Source organism: Schistocerca cancellata, chromosome 7 (assembly GCF_023864275.1).
Source record: "Schistocerca cancellata isolate TAMUIC-IGC-003103 chromosome 7, iqSchCanc2.1, whole genome shotgun sequence".
Classification (NCBI taxonomy): Eukaryota; Metazoa; Arthropoda; class Insecta; order Orthoptera; family Acrididae; genus Schistocerca; species Schistocerca cancellata.
This window is the reverse complement of record NC_064632.1, coordinates 246395543-246415278: the sequence shown is the minus strand read 5'-3', so window position 1 is coordinate 246415278 and position 19736 is coordinate 246395543. Positions and strand designations below refer to the sequence as shown.

The 19736-nt window shown below is 41.3% G+C and overlaps 1 protein-coding gene across 1 annotated transcript in view; it reads right to left on the bottom strand.

The window, feature by feature from the left end:
* LOC126091923 (cholinesterase 1-like) overlaps positions 1–19736 on the bottom strand; it is a 379556-nt gene that overhangs the window by 181402 nt on the left and 178418 nt on the right. The window contains exon 2 of the mRNA XM_049907243.1: positions 2884–3054. Within this exon, the coding sequence (XP_049763200.1) occupies positions 2884–3054 (171 nt within the window). The remainder of the gene's footprint in view (positions 1–2883; positions 3055–19736) is intronic.

Below are 19736 nucleotides of genomic sequence, written 5' to 3'. Positions count from 1 at the left end.
CTAGTTGTAATCATTCTAAGAATATTGTTGATTAATCAACTGAGCGAGTAAATTTGAAGATTTGTTTGGTTAAAATTGAAGCACATCTCTAATTGTTTTAGTCATTTGTATATAATTTTGTTTAGGAAAGTTGGCTAGCCAAACTTTAAAAGATCTGAGTGCTTACCCTTAATCTGTTCCTCAGCTGACTGGAAGTAATGAGAGTTCTGATGGGAATTGTATGGACATTTGTACTATTAAAGTAAAGCTTTACCTGAGTATATTTACCTATTTATATTCGAATTTCAAGTTTTACGGGTCTTTCCAGAATGAGATTTTCACTCTGCAGCGTAGCGTGCGCTGATACGAAACTTCCTGGCAGATTAAAACTGTGTGCCGGACCGAGACTCGAACTCGGGGCCTTTGCCTTTCGTGGGCAAGTGCTCTGCCAACTGAGCTAGCCAAGCACGACTGACGCCCCGTCCTCACACTTTACTTCTGCCAGTACCTCGTCTCCTACCTTCCAAACTTTACAGAAGCTCTCCTGCGAACCTTGCAGAACTAGCACTCCTGGAAGAAAGGATATTGCGGAGACATGGCTTAGCCACAGCCTAGAGGATGTTTCCAGAATGAGATTTTCACTCTGCAGCGGAGTGTGCGCTGATATGAAACTTCCTGGCAGATTAAAACTGTGTGCCGGACCGAGACTCGAACTCGGGTGTTGTTCCGGTTAAAGAAATTTATTTGTTATTTGTCAAAGTGATCTGGCCTTGTAAGGCAGTCTCCTGTGATTGTGATTGTAATTTTATAATGCTTCTGATTGCAATAAAATATGTAGCAACTGCAACGGATTACTATTGTGATTTTGGTGTATCACTACTATTCAACTTTTCATTCCTCTCGTGAGAAGTGTGCGTACCACCCGCAATAGGAGACACTGACCGAAGGAAGAGCGAGGCCTCGATACCGCAGGAACCAGAAGCACCTCTGAAAATGTCACGCGCAGCGCTGGACGAAACGTCAGGGACGATCGTACATGTCGGAAGATTTGCCAGCGGCTGCAGAGAGAGCCTGGACTACGTGTAGCTCCTTATAGGAGTGTACTAAAGTGCGCGTCATTTTTGACGGCGGCCGAGTTTAGGTTCGTTCTGCGCATGTAACGTCACAAAACAGTGTCAGCCAATGAACAGAGAACGACGTTGCCAGAGCTCAACTGCAGTGCAGAGCACGGACGAGTGTCTTCAGTTTTAGAAACGTTCAGTCATAAATAAAGTAATTGAACAAAAGCAATCTCTTGATAGCAGACTTTCTTTTATAGAAAGTTTGGAAAAAGCATTTTTATAGCACTTGCTTCATATTCTATTAATTAATTAAACCAAACAAGCAATAATCCTCCTAATTCAGGTGATAGCAAGGAAAGGTGTTTGTATCACTCTCACGAACCGCTTTTTCGCAATAAAAAACAGCGGTAATAGTTTATTTCCTATTGTACTTCGACGAAATGTGAATAATTCATAGTCATACTAACAGTGTTTATCGATATTGCGCGTGATGTTTTAGAGTACTCCTGGAGTATATTTAAATGATGAGCTGCAGTAGTGTAATGGTTAAGGTAGTAGACTACTAAGCAATTTAAAAACAATATCGAAGTGTCTTACTTCATGAATTTTGTTCCTTTGATTGTCATTTTTTTGAAATTTCTAGTTCTTTGTCTCTTCATTATAATCATAATAAGTTTTCGGTTTTTCTAATTTTGTCCTCCAATATTTCTCTTCACAGCAATTAAAAACAATGAAGAGGCACACACACAATATTCATGTTATCTGTTTTGTTTGTATATCTTCTCTTCCGCAGTCGCTGTTTTACTATTCATATTGAAATATATTGTTTGCGACAGTATTAAGTATTATTTAGAGGAGAATTTCAGCTCGTACGTTGCCGAGCTACTTGATTGTCTGACGCAATTCTTTGCTTCGCTGCTTTGGCAGCATCATCATATTCAATGTTTTCGGTAACTGATCTATGTTTTGGCAAGTATTTGCTGTCCGTTGTGACAAACACTAATTTTTTGCGCACTGCACCTCACTGACAATATATTTTAGTTTGTATGTTTTATTACGTCCACAACTCAGTTTTGTGTACTTCGCCAATTTTGTTTTAATCAGAACTTTTTAGAAAAAAGCGAAATGACTCTGGTATAAATTAAACTTTTATTATAGTCGCGAAAGATGGAATATTTCTCAATATTACATACGACACCTATCTGGTACTTAAATTAAATGAGATATTGTTATACAGTAAATTTTATATGAAATTTAGGTATAGTGTCCACATTCCATTCTCAACATTGTGGCAACTAAAATGGACCATATGGAAAGTATAAGCTATGGAGTTTTACCTTTGCAAACTCTTCAAAATTTCGTGCAATGGTTTACTACATTTAATGCTGCACAATAACTGCGTTGAACATCGAAACAAAATTAAGTTGTTTATGGGGGGAAGGTACCAGTCAATAAGATGTGTAAAAATCAAATTTTTGGGCCAAATAGTTTTTCTGAAATCGAATGATAAGTGTGTCAAAGCAGTCGGAACACCATGTGTCTGTACAGGCGAGCAGCGCAGTGATGACAAAATCGCGCACAGCGCGGAATGCGGGGAGCACGTCTCTGTAGCAGCGAAAGGGTTAATGCGGCCGTGGTGGCTTTACTTCATAAACTGCGTGCTCCCCCTACACGCAAGTTTGCGAACTATACTATACAATGGCGCTGCTTCTCTCGGCGCGTGCGTCGTTTGAAACTGGCAACGCAGCAATCTCCCGCGTCTGGGCGGGGATGCGCGAGCCGTCGAGATAAAAGAATTCAACTATAGCTACAGTGCTGGTAGAGGCAGCCGTCCAGTACTGACCTTGAAGCGCTCGCTGGAGGGCGCGGAGGCGTACCGCACGCCGCGGAACTCGTACACCGGCCGTCCCGTCCTGGCGGTGGAGGTGGCGGCGCCCAGCAGCCGGCTGCCGTCGGGGAGGCGCACCCACACCGCGGAGGCGGCGGGGGCGGCCGCCAGCAGCCACGCCCACACCTGCACAGCGGGGTGGTCGCTTAGTGAGTCTGCGGCTAGTGACGAAAAGAGCCGGTGGAGAGTGTAGGAGAATGTGTAAGGTGTCAGGCAAATCCAACACCTTCCATGACAACCCTGACATGACAGTAAATCTGGCAATATATCACATAGCTCCGAATAAATCCTGACCTTAAATTAACCAAGGTAATATGATCAACGAGTGAGCAAATGGAATACCACAGACTAACACAAGAACGTCTAAATGCATGTCATACTTTCCCACCGTGAAACAGACGCAGTTCCGAGGCGAGAAACGAGAACAGAAGCCGAGAGCAGAGCCGTGTAGGCTAAAAGACCCTACGATAAGAGCGGGACAATGGAACACCCGCATTGCCGGCTGACCGCCAAGAGGTCCATCCCCCAACCCATGTTATAAGATAGAGCCCTCCAGAAGAACAGTATAGATCTTACTGTTGTGTACGTAGTTCCGCGTAGTCAGTGCGTACACAACTTTCCCACTAGAGCGCGCCCCGCTAAGCACAACAGCGCAGGCGCAGCGCTCGTCCGTCTCCGCAATACGAGATGGCGCTGTCATAGAGACGGACCAAATTCTGCTTCCGCCGATCTGCGTATTAATATGTAATGCAGCCAATGAGATTGCTGCTAACGTAGAACCTTTTCTCCTCGCGGATCACATTCGCGCAGTGATACATGAACGCGTGAGGTATTATAACGCGTGTACAGACCTCCGATTAGTCAGTCTACATTAGTCTGCATTTGTCTGCACCAGTCTGTACTAGTCTGCATTTATCTGCACCTGTCTGTACCAGTCTGCATTAGTCTGTAGTCAAGTTTCAGTCTGCACCTAGTAAGATTGTCATATTCCTGTACATAGCCATGAAGAGAAATGTATAGACACTTTGTCAAGTATCAGAGATATGTGAGAATAAGATTAACATACCAAGACCGAAGGAACTTCAGATTGTCAATTGTAAATAGCATCCAGAATCAAGTTACGTAAGGTTTATGCTTGTTACTATTTTAATAAATGTGTGTGAAAATTAATCAAGTTCTGTTTAAAGTTGGTGACCGTCAATCTGCTACTCTAAGCATGCAAGTGGCATTTCTATCGTCTGACCTAACGGCAGAAGATAAACACACCACGATAAGACCACGAGACATATTGCTGACACTCGCCTACTTCGTTAGAGCGACAAGTCAAATAATCTGATGGTGTGTGTAACGAAGGTCTTGCAGTACGCACACCACACTTACGATAACACTAAAAGGGCCACACCAGCTGCAAGTTTTAGCGTGTGACTATACGCGTCCCTGTTACGTAGCAAACATTAAAAACAGTGTCCCACCACGAAAAGTATAACGTTTCTCATTGGATAGTCAGAATTTTTGTAGGCGGAGCTTAAGGTTAACATTGAGACGCTGATTGGTCAGTTGAAAACACAGCCAGATATCTTTTTCTTAAACCAACTTCGGTAAACATGTAAGTAGGCTGCTTAGGTTTTTATGTTGGTAATGCCATGTAGCGCTCTATATGAAAATCACTGACTGTGCTGTGTGAAGGCTGTGGTTGGTTTGCATTGTTGGAGTAATATTCGCCATTGTAGTGTTGGGCAGTTGGCTGTTAACAGAGTGTAGCGTTGCGCAGTTGGAGGTGAGCCGCCAGCAGTGGTGGACGTGGGGAGAGAAATGGCGGAGTTTTGAGAGCGGATGATCTGGACGTGTGTCCATCAGAGACACAGTAAATTTGTAAGACTGGATGTCATGAACTGCTATATATATTATGACTTTTGAACACTTTTAAGGTAAATACATTGTTTGTTCTCTATCAAAATCTTTCATTTGCTAACTATGCCTATCAGTAGTTAGTGCCTTCAGTAGTTTGAATCTTTTATTTAGCTGGCAGTATTTAGCTGTATTGCAGTAGCTCGAGTAACGAAGACTTTTGTGAGGTAAGTGATTTGTGAAAGGTATAGGTTAATGTTAGTCAGGGCCATTATTTGTAGGGATTATTGAAAGTCAGATTGCGCTGCGCTAAAAATATTGTGTGTCAGTTTAGTGTTGATCAGAATAGGTAAAGAGCGAAATGTCTGAGTACGTTCAGCTCTACTCAGCTGTTTGAAAATGAAATAATGTAAGAGGTTTATCTGCATAGTAATTCATTAAGTTTTCTAAGGGGACGTTACAAACAGTAGTAAGTTCGAGAGAGTTGCTACCGAGACGGCGAGGTGTGTGGAGCTGCACCACCAGCCGCCCCTGACGCTGCCTAATCACCGACAAGGTAATGAAAGCTCGCGATGCCGCATAAGAGTGCACAAGGCTTCACTCAGAACTGCAGAAGTCTCATCTGTTACATCCCCTTTTTACATAATACTAGTGTCGATCGTCAATTAAACTTCGTTGTATTCACATATGCTCCTTGAAGTTAAAATCTGAAACGCGATGATTTTTCTGTTATATAATTATTGAGAAGCCACATCAGCCACTGTAGTTTATGCAAGTTAAATAAGTAATTAAAGATAATTGAGGATCACTGTAGACCATTTTTGATAGTTTTCTCTTTTATGAAACTTAATTTAAACCTAGATTATAGATGTGATATGGCATAGGTCATCCTTCGATCCATTATAGAATTTGGAAACCCATTCAGGGAATATTCATTCCCATTTTTGTTGAATGCAGTTGGTTTTTATCATCCTGTATTAAAATATTTCCTTTTATCAAGAGTACGATTTATAAACAATGTCTTGTGAGTAGAATAAAAATTCCAGTGGTAAACTTAACTGCTTTTTCGACGTTATTTTACCAGCTAAGTGAAAATAGGAAAGCCTTGAACCCCTTCCACTAAATTTAGTTAGTATTAAGATTCATTTACAGGGAGTGCAGTGGAGCTAACGCTGAAATCATTAAGTATTTGATTATATCATCGCTAGTCTCACTGAACTCTTCTGAACTCTACATGTCATGTGTGGTCTGGCGTCTCCTTACCAGCAACAGGTCCCAGGTTCAAACTAGTCAACACACTCAGAGCGTCGTTGCGCGAAAGTGGTAGGGAGACACGACTTAGAACAAACAGACACCACGCAGAATGTTAGAAATGGTCTCTTCCCCCAGGAGAGTGTGCTAGCTCTAGTATTAAATGACAAATGGCTCTGAGCACTATGCGACTTAACTTCTGAGGTCATCAGTCGCCTAGAACTTAGAACTAATTAAACCTAACTAACCTAAGGACATCACACACATCCATGCCCGAGGCAGGATTCGAACCTGCGACCGTAGCGGTCACGCGGTTCCAGACTGAAGCGCCTTTAACCGCACGGCCACACCGGCCGGCAGTATTAAATGACAAACACAGGGTGAATCATCACTACGAACGTGGGTGCACTCACCGACTGTGGTCAGATTTATAAATGACAGAGCACAGCGATCAGTCGTCCTTGTTTGCAGGTTTTATTTGGAAAACCCAGATATCGTCTAATGCCTAGCCGTTATCAATCCACTGTTTTCTAGTCTCAATGCATGTCAGTGAATGACACCAAACAACAAGTAACTGATACGCGTTGAGACTAGAAAATAGTGCACTGATAAAGACTAGGCACTGGCCGAAATGCAGATTTGCAAAAAAATATAACCTGCAAAAAAAGGATGACTGATTCCTGTGTTCTATCATTTATAAAACAGGGAGAATCATCTAAAACTACCACAGAAAATATTACAAAAGTGGAAAGTAGTGTGAACTTGGGTTTATGACTCGACCTATTTCCATATATTTTGTTTTTTCTTGTTTACCAAGAAACGAAGAGAAAAACTTAATGTTTTCGAAAGAAAAGTGCTGAGGAAAATCTGGGGACCTGTGTCGGAGAATGACGTATAGAGAGTTCGAAAGAAAACAGAAATTAATCAGTTAATGAAGCAACCCACTGTCGCCCAGAAATTAAAAAGTGGGACACTGCAATGCACTAGGGATGTGGCTAGAATGGTAACGAACACAATCCAAATGCTGTGCAATCCGAGTGTCCCAAAATGAAATTTAAAATTTGTGTTAATAATAATTATTTGCAGAACTAGCTATGTTAGAACGGTGTTTAAAGAAATGTTTTGTTAATGAATCAGTACATGAATAACGAAGGTCTAACGAAGTTGAAAGATAACTTTAATATTGATATAGTAATGAAGTTTATTATTTCGAGACAGATATAAAGGTATTTGACTGACCAGTAAATAAGATGAAAAGAGTAGTAACTTATATACTGGAAATCTTGAACGCATAATATATCCAATAATCATTTTTTTTAGTACAGCGATCATAACAGTTTCAGGGTCCCCCACCCCCCTTAATTCATTTGAATTCTGAAATGTTCTAAATTGGTTTGACCAGCAAAAGTTAAAGTCAATATAAAAGTCAAAATTTATCAGTGTTTTATCTTTATCAAAATTGACATTTTGTGTGTGGCACGAAAGTGCTATTTCTAGGGTAACCTAGGCCCGATTTTAATCAGATTAATAGACAGTATAAAGTGTTGTAGTACACATTATAGTGTAGTGTTATGTACTCATGGTTTTTCCATATCAGTACAGAACGTGAAACTATCAGTTCAATAGATTTTCTGGTTCTAAAATCCTACTATATTATGCAGTGTTACTACTTGTTGTTTTGCATGAATATATACCAACTTGTACAGGGAAGAAACTCAATTAATGCCTAATTAGGCTGGCGACCGTATTATTATCAAATTGGTAGCATCTTCAGGGTTGCTTTTGGTCCATCCTGACGTGTAATTCCATTTCGAACTTACTTGACGGATCATTGTTATTACAGAGTGGATGTAAGTCTGATTTGCTACCATTCGGGTACACGCGGTCGATAACTATACGAAAATCCTTTCTCATAAGGTGAACCCCGCTCACTTACCATAGTACACGCTTTAACGAGTACTGTGTCAGCGGAGGTTACGTAGTACCATTCGCATCTTGCACTGACATAAATTTCTCCTTATCTGGCAACACATAAGGCACTCGGAGGACTTGTTTTCGAAAATCGTGTAGAATTTTGTCGGTTTACACTGCTGCGCCTGGAAGACAAAGCTACGTTTTTTCTAACATGTGCTCTTTACCGAGGAAGCAACGTTTACGAATCACGGTAATGTAAATTTACGTAAATGTACTACTGACCACCTGAAAATCCATGCTGGCTTCTTCATATACCACATGGACCACCGTGGAGCGTAAACGATTGGTGCGTCATCATAGGAAATGCTATTGTGGGACCTTACTTCACTTGTTTGTTGTTGTGGTCTTCAGTCCTGAGGCTGGTTTGATGCAGCTCTCCATGCTACTCTATCCTGTGCAAGCTTCTTCATCTCCCAGTACCTACTGCAACCTACATCCTTCTGAATCTGCTTGGTGTATTCATCTCTTGGTCTCCCTCTACGATTTTTACCCTCCACGCTGCCCTCCAATACTAAATTGGTGATCCCTTGATGCCTCAGAACATGTCCTACCAACCGATCCCTTCTTCTAGTCGTGCCACAAACTTCTCTTCTCCCCAATCCTATTCAACACCTCCTCATTAGTTATGTGACCTACCCATCTAATCTTCAGCATTCTTCTGTAGCGCCACATTTCGAAAGCTTCTATTCTCTTCTTGTCTAAACTATTTATCGTCCATGTTTCACTTCCATACATGGCTACATCATCATCATCGTCCTTTAAGACTGATTATGCCTTTCAGCGTTCAGTCTGGAGCATAGCCCCCTTATAAAATTCCTCCATGATCCCCTATTCAGTGCTAACATTGGTGCCTCTTGTGATGTTAAACCTATTACTTCAAAATCATTCTTAACCGAATACAGGTACCTTCTCCTTGGTCTGCCCCAACTCCTCCTACCCTCTACTGCTGAACCCATGAGTCTCTTGGGTAGCCTTGCTTCTCCCATGCGTGTTACATGACCCCACCATCTAAGCCTGTTCGCCCTGACTGCTACATCTATAGAGTTCATTCCCAGTTTTTCTTTGATTTCCTCATTGTGGACACCCTCCTGCCGTTGTTCCCATCTGCTAGTACCTACAATCATCCTAGCTACTTTCATATCCGTAACCTCAACCTTGTTGATAAGGTAACCTGAACCCACCCAGCTTTCGCTCCCATACAACAAAGTTGCTCGAAAGATTGAACGGTGCTCAGATAACTTAGTCTTGGTACTGACTTCCTTCTTCCAGAAGAGAGTAGATCGTAGCTGAGCGCTCACTGTATTAGCTTTGCTACACCTCGCTTCCAGTTCTTTCACTATGTTGCCATCCTGTGAGAATATGCATCCTAAGTACTTGAAACCGTCCACCTGTTCTAACTTTGTTCCTCCTATTTGGCACTCAATCCGTTTATATTTCTTTCCCACTGCCATTACTTTCGTTCTGGAGATGCTAATCTTCATACCATAGTCCTTACATTTCTGATCTAGCTCTGAAATATTACTTTGCAAACTTTCAATCGAATCTGCCATCACAACTAAGTCATCCGCATACGCAAGACTGCTTATTTTGTGTTCACATATCTTAATCTCACCCAGCCAGTCTATTGTTTTCAACATATGATCCATAAATAATATGAACAACAGTGGAGACAGGTTGCAGCCTTGTCTTACCCCTGAAACTACTCTGAACCATCAACTCAATTTACCGTCAACTCTAACTGCTGCCTGACTATCCATATAAAGACCTTTAATTGCTTGCAATAGTTTGCCTCCTATTCCATAATCTCGTAGAACAGACAGTAACTTCCTCCTAGGAACCCGGTCATATGCCTTTTCTAGATCTATAAAGCATAGATACAATTCCCTGTTCCACTCATAACACTTCTCCATTATTTGCCGTAAGCTAAAGATCTGGTCCTGACAACCTCTAAGAGGCCTAAACCCACACTGATTTTCATCCAATTGGTCCTCAACTAATACTCGCACTTTCCTTTCAACAATACCTAGGAAGATTTTACCCACAACGCTGATTAAAGAGATACCTCTGTAGTTGTTACAATCTTTTCTGTTTCCATGTTTAAAGATTGGTGTGATTACTGCTTTTGTCCAGTCTGATGGAACCTGTCCCGACTCCCAGGCCATTTCAATTATCCTGTGTAGCCATTTAAGACCTGCCATTCCACTGTATTTGATGAGTTCTGACTTAATTTCATCCACCCCAGCTGCTTTATTGCACTGCAATCTATTGACCATTTTCTCCACTTCCTCAAATGTGATCCTATTTCCATCATCATTCCTATCCCATTCTACCTCGAAATCTGAAACATTACTGATCGCATTTTCACCTACATTGAGCAACTCTTCAAAATATTCCCTCCATCTGCCCAAGGCATCCACAGGATTCACCAGCAGTTTTTCTGACCTGTCCAAAATACTTGTCATTTCCTTCTTACCTCCCTTTCGAAGACTGCTAATTACACTACAGAATGGTTTTCCAGAAGCTTGACCCATAGTATCCAACCTGTTTCCAAAGTCTTCCCAAGATTTCTTCTTGGATGCTGCAATTATCTGTTTGGCTTTGTTTCTTTCTTCAACATAACTTTCTCTGTCTACCTGAGTTTAGTATGAAGCCATTTCTGATACGCCTTCTTTTTCCTTTTACAGGCTGCCTTGACTGTGTCATTCCACCAAGCTGTTTGCCTCATCCTACTTTTACACACTACTGTTCCAAGACATTCTTCAGCCACTTCTAGTACTGTGTCCCTGTACCTTGTCCATTCCTTTTCCAATGACTGTAATTGACTACATTCAACTAACTGGTACCTTTCTGAGATCGCTGTTATGTACTTGTGCCTGATTTCCTTATCCTGAAGTTTCTCCACTCTTATCCTCCTACATATGGACCTGACGTCCTGCACTTTCAGCCTCACAATCCCAATTTCACTGCAGATTAAATAATGATCAGTGTCATCAAAGAATCCCCTGAATACACGTGTGTCCCTCACAGCCTTCCTGAATTCCTGATCTGTTATTATGTAGTCAATGACAGATCTGGTTCCCCTGCCTTCCCAAGTATACCGGTGAATGTTCTTATTATTAAAAAAGGAGTTTGTGATTACTAAGCCCATACTGGCACAGAAATCCAAGAGTTGTTTCCCGTTCCTGTTGGCCTCCATATCCTCTCCAAATTTACCCATAACGTTTTCATACCGTTCTGTTCGATTTCCAATCCTGGCGTTAAAATCACCCATGAGCAGAACACTGTCCTTGTCCTTTACTCTAACAACTACATCACTGAGTGCCTCATAAAAACTATCCATCTTATCTTGATCTGTCCCTTCACAATGCGAATATACTGACACAATCCTAATTTTCTTGCTAGACACTGTCAAATCTATCAACATCAGTCGTTCGTTTACATACCTTATTGCAACTACGCTGGGATCCTTTTCTTTCCTGATGTAAAGCCCTACACCCCATTGTGCTATTCCTGCTTTGACTACTGACGGGTAGACCTTGTATTGTCCCACTTCCTCTTCTTTCTCACCCCTTACCCGAATGTCACTAACAGCTAAAACGTCCAGCCCCATCTTACTTGCAGCCTCTGCCAGCTCTACCTTCTTCCCACAGTAGCGCCCATTGATATTAACAGCTCCCCATCTCATTACCATTTGTTTGCCAAGTCGTACCTTAGGAGTCCCTGGTTTGTCAGTTAGAGGTGGGACTCCGTCACCTCCAAAGGTCCGAGGCATTTTGCTCTGATTGTTGCCAGCTACACTACATACAAATACTTTCAGAAACGACTTCCTAATACTTAACTCAATACTCGATTTAACAAATTTCTCTTCTTCAGAAACGCTTTCTTTCCCTATTGCCAGTCTACATTTTATATACTCTCTACTTCGACCATCATCAGTTATTTTGCTCCCCAAATAGCAAAACTCCTGTACTACTTTAAGTGTCTCATTTCCTAATCTAATACCCTCAACATCACCCGACTTACTTCGACTACATTCCATTATCTTCGTTTTGCTTTTGTTGAAGTTCATCTTATATCCTCCCTTCAAGACTCTATCCATTCCGTTCAACTGCTCTTCTAAGTCCTTTGCTGTCTCTGACAGAATCACAATGTCATCGGCGAACCTCAAAGTTTTTATTTCTTCTCCATGAATTTTAATATCTACTCCGAATTTTTCTTTTGTTTCCTTCACTGCTTGCTCAATATACAGATTGAATAACATCGGGGAGAGGCTACAACCCTGACTCACTCCCTTCCCTATCATTGTTTCCCTTTCATGCCCCTCGTCTCTTATAACTGCCATTTGGTTTCTATACAAATTGTAAATAGCCTTTCGCTCCCTATATTTTACCCCTGCCACCTTCAGAATTTGAAAGAGAGTATTCCAGTCAACATTGTCAAAAGCTTTCTCTAAGTCTACAAATGCTAGAAACGTAGGTTTGCCTTCCCTTAATCTAGCTTCCAAGATAAGCCGTAGGGTCAGTATTGCCTCATGTGTTCCAATATTTCTACGGAATCCAAACTGATCTTCCCCAAGGTCGGCTTCTACTACTTTTTCCATTCGTCTGTAAAGAATTCGCGTTAGTATTTTGCAGCCGTGACTTATGAAACTGATAGTTCTGTAATTTTCTCATCTGTCAACACCTGCTTTCTTTGGGATTGGAATTATTATATTCTTCTTGAAGTCTGAGGGTATTTCGCCTGTTTCATACATCTTGCTCACCAGATGGTAGAGTTTTGTCAGGACTGGCTCTCCCAAGGCCGTCTAATGGAATGTTGTCTACTCCCGGGGCCTTGTTTCGACTCAGGTCTTTGAGTGCTCTGTCGAACTCTTCACGCAGTATCATATCTCCCATTTCATCTTCATCTACATCCTCTTCCATTTCCATAATATTGTCCTGAAGTACATCGCTTCACTTAATCGTTGTGAAATGGAAATCAGTTTGCACACTTTCTTAAGAACTTTCTGTCTCTTCTTCTAGATGGCAGTGTATGTGGTTCCTACACGACAGCTACCCAGCTCTCTCTTACCACGGCGCAACCAAAGTACTGAAAGATATGGCGAGCACTGAAAAATGCAGTGTATCACGAAGCCTCAAAATCAGTATTACCGAAAGAGCATTTGACTCCAGATCCTACCAACTGCAAGTCCACTGAGCTAACCACTGTTTTAGTTTGCTCGAATAGGTCACTGAGAGAGTTGTAGAAGGGGGTGAGGGGAGCGGGGGACAGACGACAGTCTCTTAACGCCCAGCAGGACTGGCGAAGAAAGTCTATCGTAACATTTTTAAAGTATACCGGTATTCACCGTAAATAATTTAAGGGAACATCGAAGAACCTAAATCTGTACGACCACGCTTAAACCAGTGCTTTAATCGCCGCGCCATTTCTGGCACTGATAAATTACTGCATTACTCTGCATGGTTTTCTCATCTGACAGACACAATGCCCACTACTAAAACCTTCAGTTCGATGCGCTTGATGATGAATATTTCCGAAAAATTTTTGATATACGTCCCAGTTTTTTTTTCAGCTAAAAGCGACACAACAAACAGAGGGCATTCGCGGCATACACTGTAAGAAGGTTGGTAAAGCAGGAAAACGCAGTGACTGTCGAGATTTGATTCTCTAACACTTATACATGCCCTGCTTAATTGTCACCTTTCGCTATGAGAAACACCTCTCAAGTATGATCTACACACACAGTTATCGACCAGAGGTCAGTATGACATCCACAGTCACGCTGAACATTTTACTTACTCCCTTGGTTTCCATGGCTGTTATACAAGCATTTTATAAATTCTATTTTCGCCTCCTAACCTCAAAATCGCTCTTATTTTTAGATAAATACATTTCGTGTTAAAGGCGAAACCCATATTCAACAGCTGTTTCAAAAAAGGTTACAGTGTCCGCGATGGGAAATAAAAACTAAATATTCGAACTTGTCCACCGACATCTTGAGAAATTGTAGAGCGTCCGAAATGCAAAATGGATTTTAAAACAGTTCCTTCCAAAAAGTAAGGTGACAATGAAATGTGCTCTAATATAACCTATTTTCCACGACGACAGAAACAATAATAATACGAAAAAAGGGTTAAAATTATTTGTGAAAACAATAATATTATCTTGGAACTCTTCCATTTGGGCCGCGTTTGCATAGCAAAACAGTAATATCAGAAATTGAGTCCGCCTTGATGCAAAACACCTTGTTATTCGTTTATTTTTTTCTTTATTATCCCAAACTAGTTTCGGTGACAAATATCACCATTATCAGTGGGGTTTTTTAACCTAAAACATGCAGAAAATGGCATGGTTATACAAACACAGTAAAACGCTATTACTTGTTGACTAACAGCCGCTCACATGGTTGCAGATTACATGATGTTCGCTAAGTAAAAAGACGGCAACAGAAAAAAAGAGCACAGAAAATATGTCGCAAACAGCGCCAATAATTGCTTAAAACATACTGTAACATACAATAAATAAGGTAGTATGAAAGTATCAATAGAAAACTATATTTCAAAAGACGAATTGTAAAAATCTAATAATGTTTTACTGTGTTTGTATAACCATGCCATTTTCTGCATGTTTTAGATGAAAAAACCCCACTGATGATGGTAATATTTGTCGCCGAAACTAGTTTGGGATAGTAAAGAAAAAAAAAACGAATAACAAGGTGTTTTGCGTCAAGGCGGATTCAGTTTCTGATATTACTAAAATTATTTGTGTATATCTATAAATTGAAACGTGTGTGATGATGTAGTATGCGAGTAGCTAATTAGAACTACGCCGTTGTGCATTTGGAGATGTTGAGGAGCCTGAATGCATCAGTGCATCAGCAAGTATTTTGCTTTAATCTTTCTGATGGGCGCTTAAAATTTCAAGAGAACGGTGTCATCACCATACTCCGTTACGTTGTGTTCACATGGCACCTGTTTCCGCAGTCAGAAGCATTGTGTAACGTAATGTCAGTCAGAAGAAGATACTCTCCAGAGTTACAAAGAGAGACAGTGAAAGAACTATAGAACCTGCAGCTGTTCAGTAACGAAAGAAGAAATGTGCGTAATCGTTCATCATTAATCGGTAAGCACGAAGATATATCCACTGTGGGAGATAATGAAACGTCTTTGTTAGATTAGTTTCACTCTATTTAACTTGTATTTCGTGCTGTCACGCTCAATATTTGTAATTTAGTGATGTATTCCGTATTTGTCCCCATTCAGTGGAACAAAATTAAAGTGTCATTTTTTTCAGTAAGCATCTAGTCGTATGAACATTACCTACATTTTGTGCTCCCTAATTTCCGTTCTTTGTTTATCATCTATATGAATGAGTGAGAGAGTGTGTGTGTGTTGAATTTGTCTTATATATTGTCGTAGTACAGCATCTGGCTGTCTGCTGTGGTAGTAACAGTGTAGCGAACGTAGCTTCCTCAGTCAAGGCAAAGAGGCTTGTACCCTTTCGATAGTCATACGACAGTAGTTAAGTTGGTGGTGGAAACGACCCCACTGGTCTCTTCCAGCAATCTGGGGGAAGTTCGTTGCAGTGGGAGGGTGCTCTCGTCTCTCGGGACTGGATCTTTGGTGAGTGAAGACGGTACTCGTAAGAGCAACTTGGCGCTGATGAGTGTGTAATTATGTGATGACGTGTACCTATTCCAGCTGATATGCACGTCTGATCTGCTAGCTGATGTTCACGTTCGATATTCGAATTCTTCCATTTTTCAGAGTGTGGTCACGAGTATATATTTCTCTGTGTAGCAACTTTTTACGGTTCTTGCTTCGTGTAAGCAGATTACGTGGCTTAGGAACTCCGTTACTCCAGCACAGGATTAAAATTCAGTTATCTGACTTCTCTTTTAACTGGAATGTATGACTGAACTTTTCTCACGTGTATGTGTTTCATTTCTTCTACTTTTCAGTTCGTTTCAGTTTTAAGATTGTGTAGCTTTTTTCATACCACGTGGCGGTGATTCCACCGTGTGTAATTTTAGTACCATCTTGAATAAGTTTTATTCTTAATTCCGCGTGATATTTTATTGCTATTTGTGTATGTACGCTTCACATCTGTGTTCTTGAAGTTTTCGTGAGTCTTAGCAATTTTGCTTTGTTCAAGAATATTCACGGCATTTGCGGGTGTCTCACGCCAGAATAACTTACTTTCATGTGCAAGGTGATGCAGATAAATTTCTTTGTTGGAAAGTATTCAATAGTATTCTTAATCACAATAATTGGATCACAGCGATAGGGATGAACCTCTGAGCCTTTGACTTATTGTGATGGGCATAATTATTTTTATCTTTATTCTTGTACGTGTGAATGGTGTATGTCTGTGTGAACTTTTCTCATCCGCGCCTAAGATTTCTTTTTCATTTATCACCGCAATGTACCTCAACACTCAATATAATAATAATGTGAGTTAATTAATTGAATAACAGGCAACGACAGATCGTAGTTTAGAATTACTTTGTGAATTATTAGTATGGATTTTGGTTTTAATAAACTATGTTAAACAGTGATGACTGTTTCTCAGGCAAACCAGACCCTTTTTGTAAGAGTACTTTTAATGCATCTCAACCGGCGTTTCAGAAGCGCAAAAGGCAGGCCTTGTATTTGTACACTTTCATCTGATCATCTAATTCTTTTTGTTGAAGCTTAAGCTCTCGCTTGCTCTGAATTATTTGATTAAACGTTTGTACTTAAATTTTTCCCATATGCTCATTCCAGATATTCACTTGCATCTTTTTAAGTAATATCACGTCACTTATGCTTACTAATTCAGTGATTAATTCAGTTCTTGTATTAAATTTTCCCAATTTTAATTAAATTGGGCGGCGGCCCAGAAAAATTTTGTGGCACAGGAAACTTACTGTAAACTTCTGAGTTCCACATTGGCTAATTTCCCCCGTTTCTGTTTTCTAATCACTTTTCCATTAACAGCCATTCAATGTGTACACAAAATGTATATAGTAATAAACGTTTGACGTACACACAATAAAACAGATATTTAAATCTATCGAAACCACATATCAAAAATGACTTACACTCTATCAGTAAAATGTCATATTTAAGATATGCATGAACGACTGAAGAGAGAGGGTATTTTTTTTCTAATGAAATCTCAGAGTCTATGAAAATTACAGATGTTTCTACAACGCTGTAACATTTTTGAAGTCTGTTTTCGTTCAGCAATTTATTGTTGACTATTTCCATATCTATTTCCATTTATTCACACATCTTTATTTTGTGTTTATTCATTTTACTGAGTATGTTATGCCTCCTATATGGCTGACATGATTTGTGGATATGGGTGGCGATGTCAAGTGGCAAGTAAGTCTGAAATTATTTATATAATCCTTATCTGACACATCTTTCTAGCCATGAAAAATCACTTACATGTGTATCTATGATCCATGCTTCGCAAGTAAACGAGGCACTTCTGTTTTAGTTCCTAGTAAAAAAAATGGTTCAAATGGCTCTAAGCACTGTGGGACTTAACATCTGAGATCATCAGCCCCCTAGAACTTAGAACTAACTAACCTAAGGACACCACACGCATCGTTGCCAGAGGCAAGATTCGAAACTGGGACCGTAGCGATCGGGCAGTTCCAGAATGAAGCGCTTAGAACCGCTCGGCCACCACGACCGGCGTTCCTAGTCACGCGGAGTGATATACACAATGCAGACAGAGGTAGTATCGCGTACACAAGGTATAAAAAGGCCAGTGAGTAGGCGGAGCTGTTAGTACCTGCAATTTGCATGAAAGTGCTGTGAGACCAAGCGGCCATTTTGAATGCACTTTAATAAATTTTGTTATGCCTTGAGCAAACTTTTATTATTTCCAAAAACGCCTTATGCCTTTCGACATTCCATCATTTTCAAAGACAGTGCTATGTCCATCATATAACATTGTTCGCTTGGGACATTGTGTCCCGCCAACATTCTCAATCATGAGACAAGAGAAAGGAGCTGTTATTAGTACTCAGGTGATCCATGTGAAAAGTTTTTCAAAGTGATTATGAGCGCACGATGGGAATTAACTCACTTTGAACGCGGAATAGTAGTTGGAGCTAGACCCACGGGGCATTCCATTTCGGAAATCGTTAGGAACTTATATTTCGAGGTCCATAGTGTCAGGAGTGTGCCGAGAATACCAGATTTCAGGCATTACCTCTCACCACTGACAACGCAGTGGCCGGCGGCCTTAACGATCGATAGCAGAGGCGTTTGCGTGCAGGTGTAAGTGCTAACAGACGAGAAACGCTGAACGAAATAACCACAGAAATCATTGTGGGACGTACGATGAACGTATCCGTTAGGACAGTGCGGCGAAATTTGGCGCTGATGGGCTATGGCAGCAAAACGACCGACGCGAGTGCGTTTGCTGACAGCACAACATCGCCTGTGGCGCCTCTCCCGCGCTTGTGACCCTATCGGTTGGACTCTAGATGACGGGAAAACCGTGGCCTAATCAGGCGAGTCGCAGTTTGAGTTGGTAAGAGCTGATGGTAGGATTCGAGTGTGGCGCAGACCCTACGAAGCCGTGGGCCCAAGTTGTCAACAAGGCACTGTGCAAAAATGGTTCAAATGGCTCTGAGCACTGTGGGACTTAACATCTGAGCTCATCAGTCCCTTAGAACTTAGAACTACTTAAACGTAACTAACCTAAGGACATCACACACATCCATGCCCGTGGCAGGATTCGAACCTGCGACCGTAGCAGCAGCGCGGTTCCGGACTGAAGCGCCTAGAACCGCTCGGCCACAACGGCCGACCACTGTGCAAGGTGGAGGTGTCTCCATGGTGGTGTGGGCAGTGTTTACATGAAACGGAGTGGGTCCTATGGTCCAACTGAACCGGTCATTCACTGGATATGTTTAAGTTCGGCTTCTTGGAGACGATCTGCAGCCATTCACCGGCTTCACATGTTCTCAAACAACGATGGAATTTTTATGGTGACAATGCGCCATGTCACCGGGTCACTACGTTCACTACTGTTTTGAAGAACATTCTGGACAATCAGAGCGAATGATTTGGCCACCCAGATCACTCGACATTAATCTCATCGAACACTGTTGCGATCGAGAGGTAACACTGCACCGGTAACATTATCGCCATTATGGACGACTGTAGAGGCAGTATACATCAGTGTTTCTTCAACGAGCTTCCAACGACTTGTTGAGTCCACGCTCTGCCGATCCGCTGCAATACGCCGGGCAGATGGAGGTCCGACATGATATCAGGATATATACCAAGGCTTTTTATCACCTCAGTGTTCATTCACTCTGTCTCTCTCCCTGTCTTTTGGAGTCCCTCTTGTACTTCACATCTAACGAGAGCCCTAGAAATACGTAGTGCCTATGTAACTAGCAAAAATTTAAAAAAAGACTGATGGTAACTGATATAAATGGTTCAAATGGCTCTAAGCACTTTGGGACTTAACATCTGAGGTCATCAGTCCCCTAGACTTAGAACTAAGTAAACCTAACTAACCTAAGGACATCACACACATCCATGCCCGAGGCACGATTCGTACCTGCGACCGTAGCAGCCGCGTGGTTCCGGACTGAAGCGCCTAGAACCGCTCGGCCACAGGGCCGGCAACTGATATAATAAAAATATTCATTCTCTGTACGGCGTGATATTTTCCACCGTGTACAAATTCTAGGGTTTGATCGATGAAATGAATTGATCGTA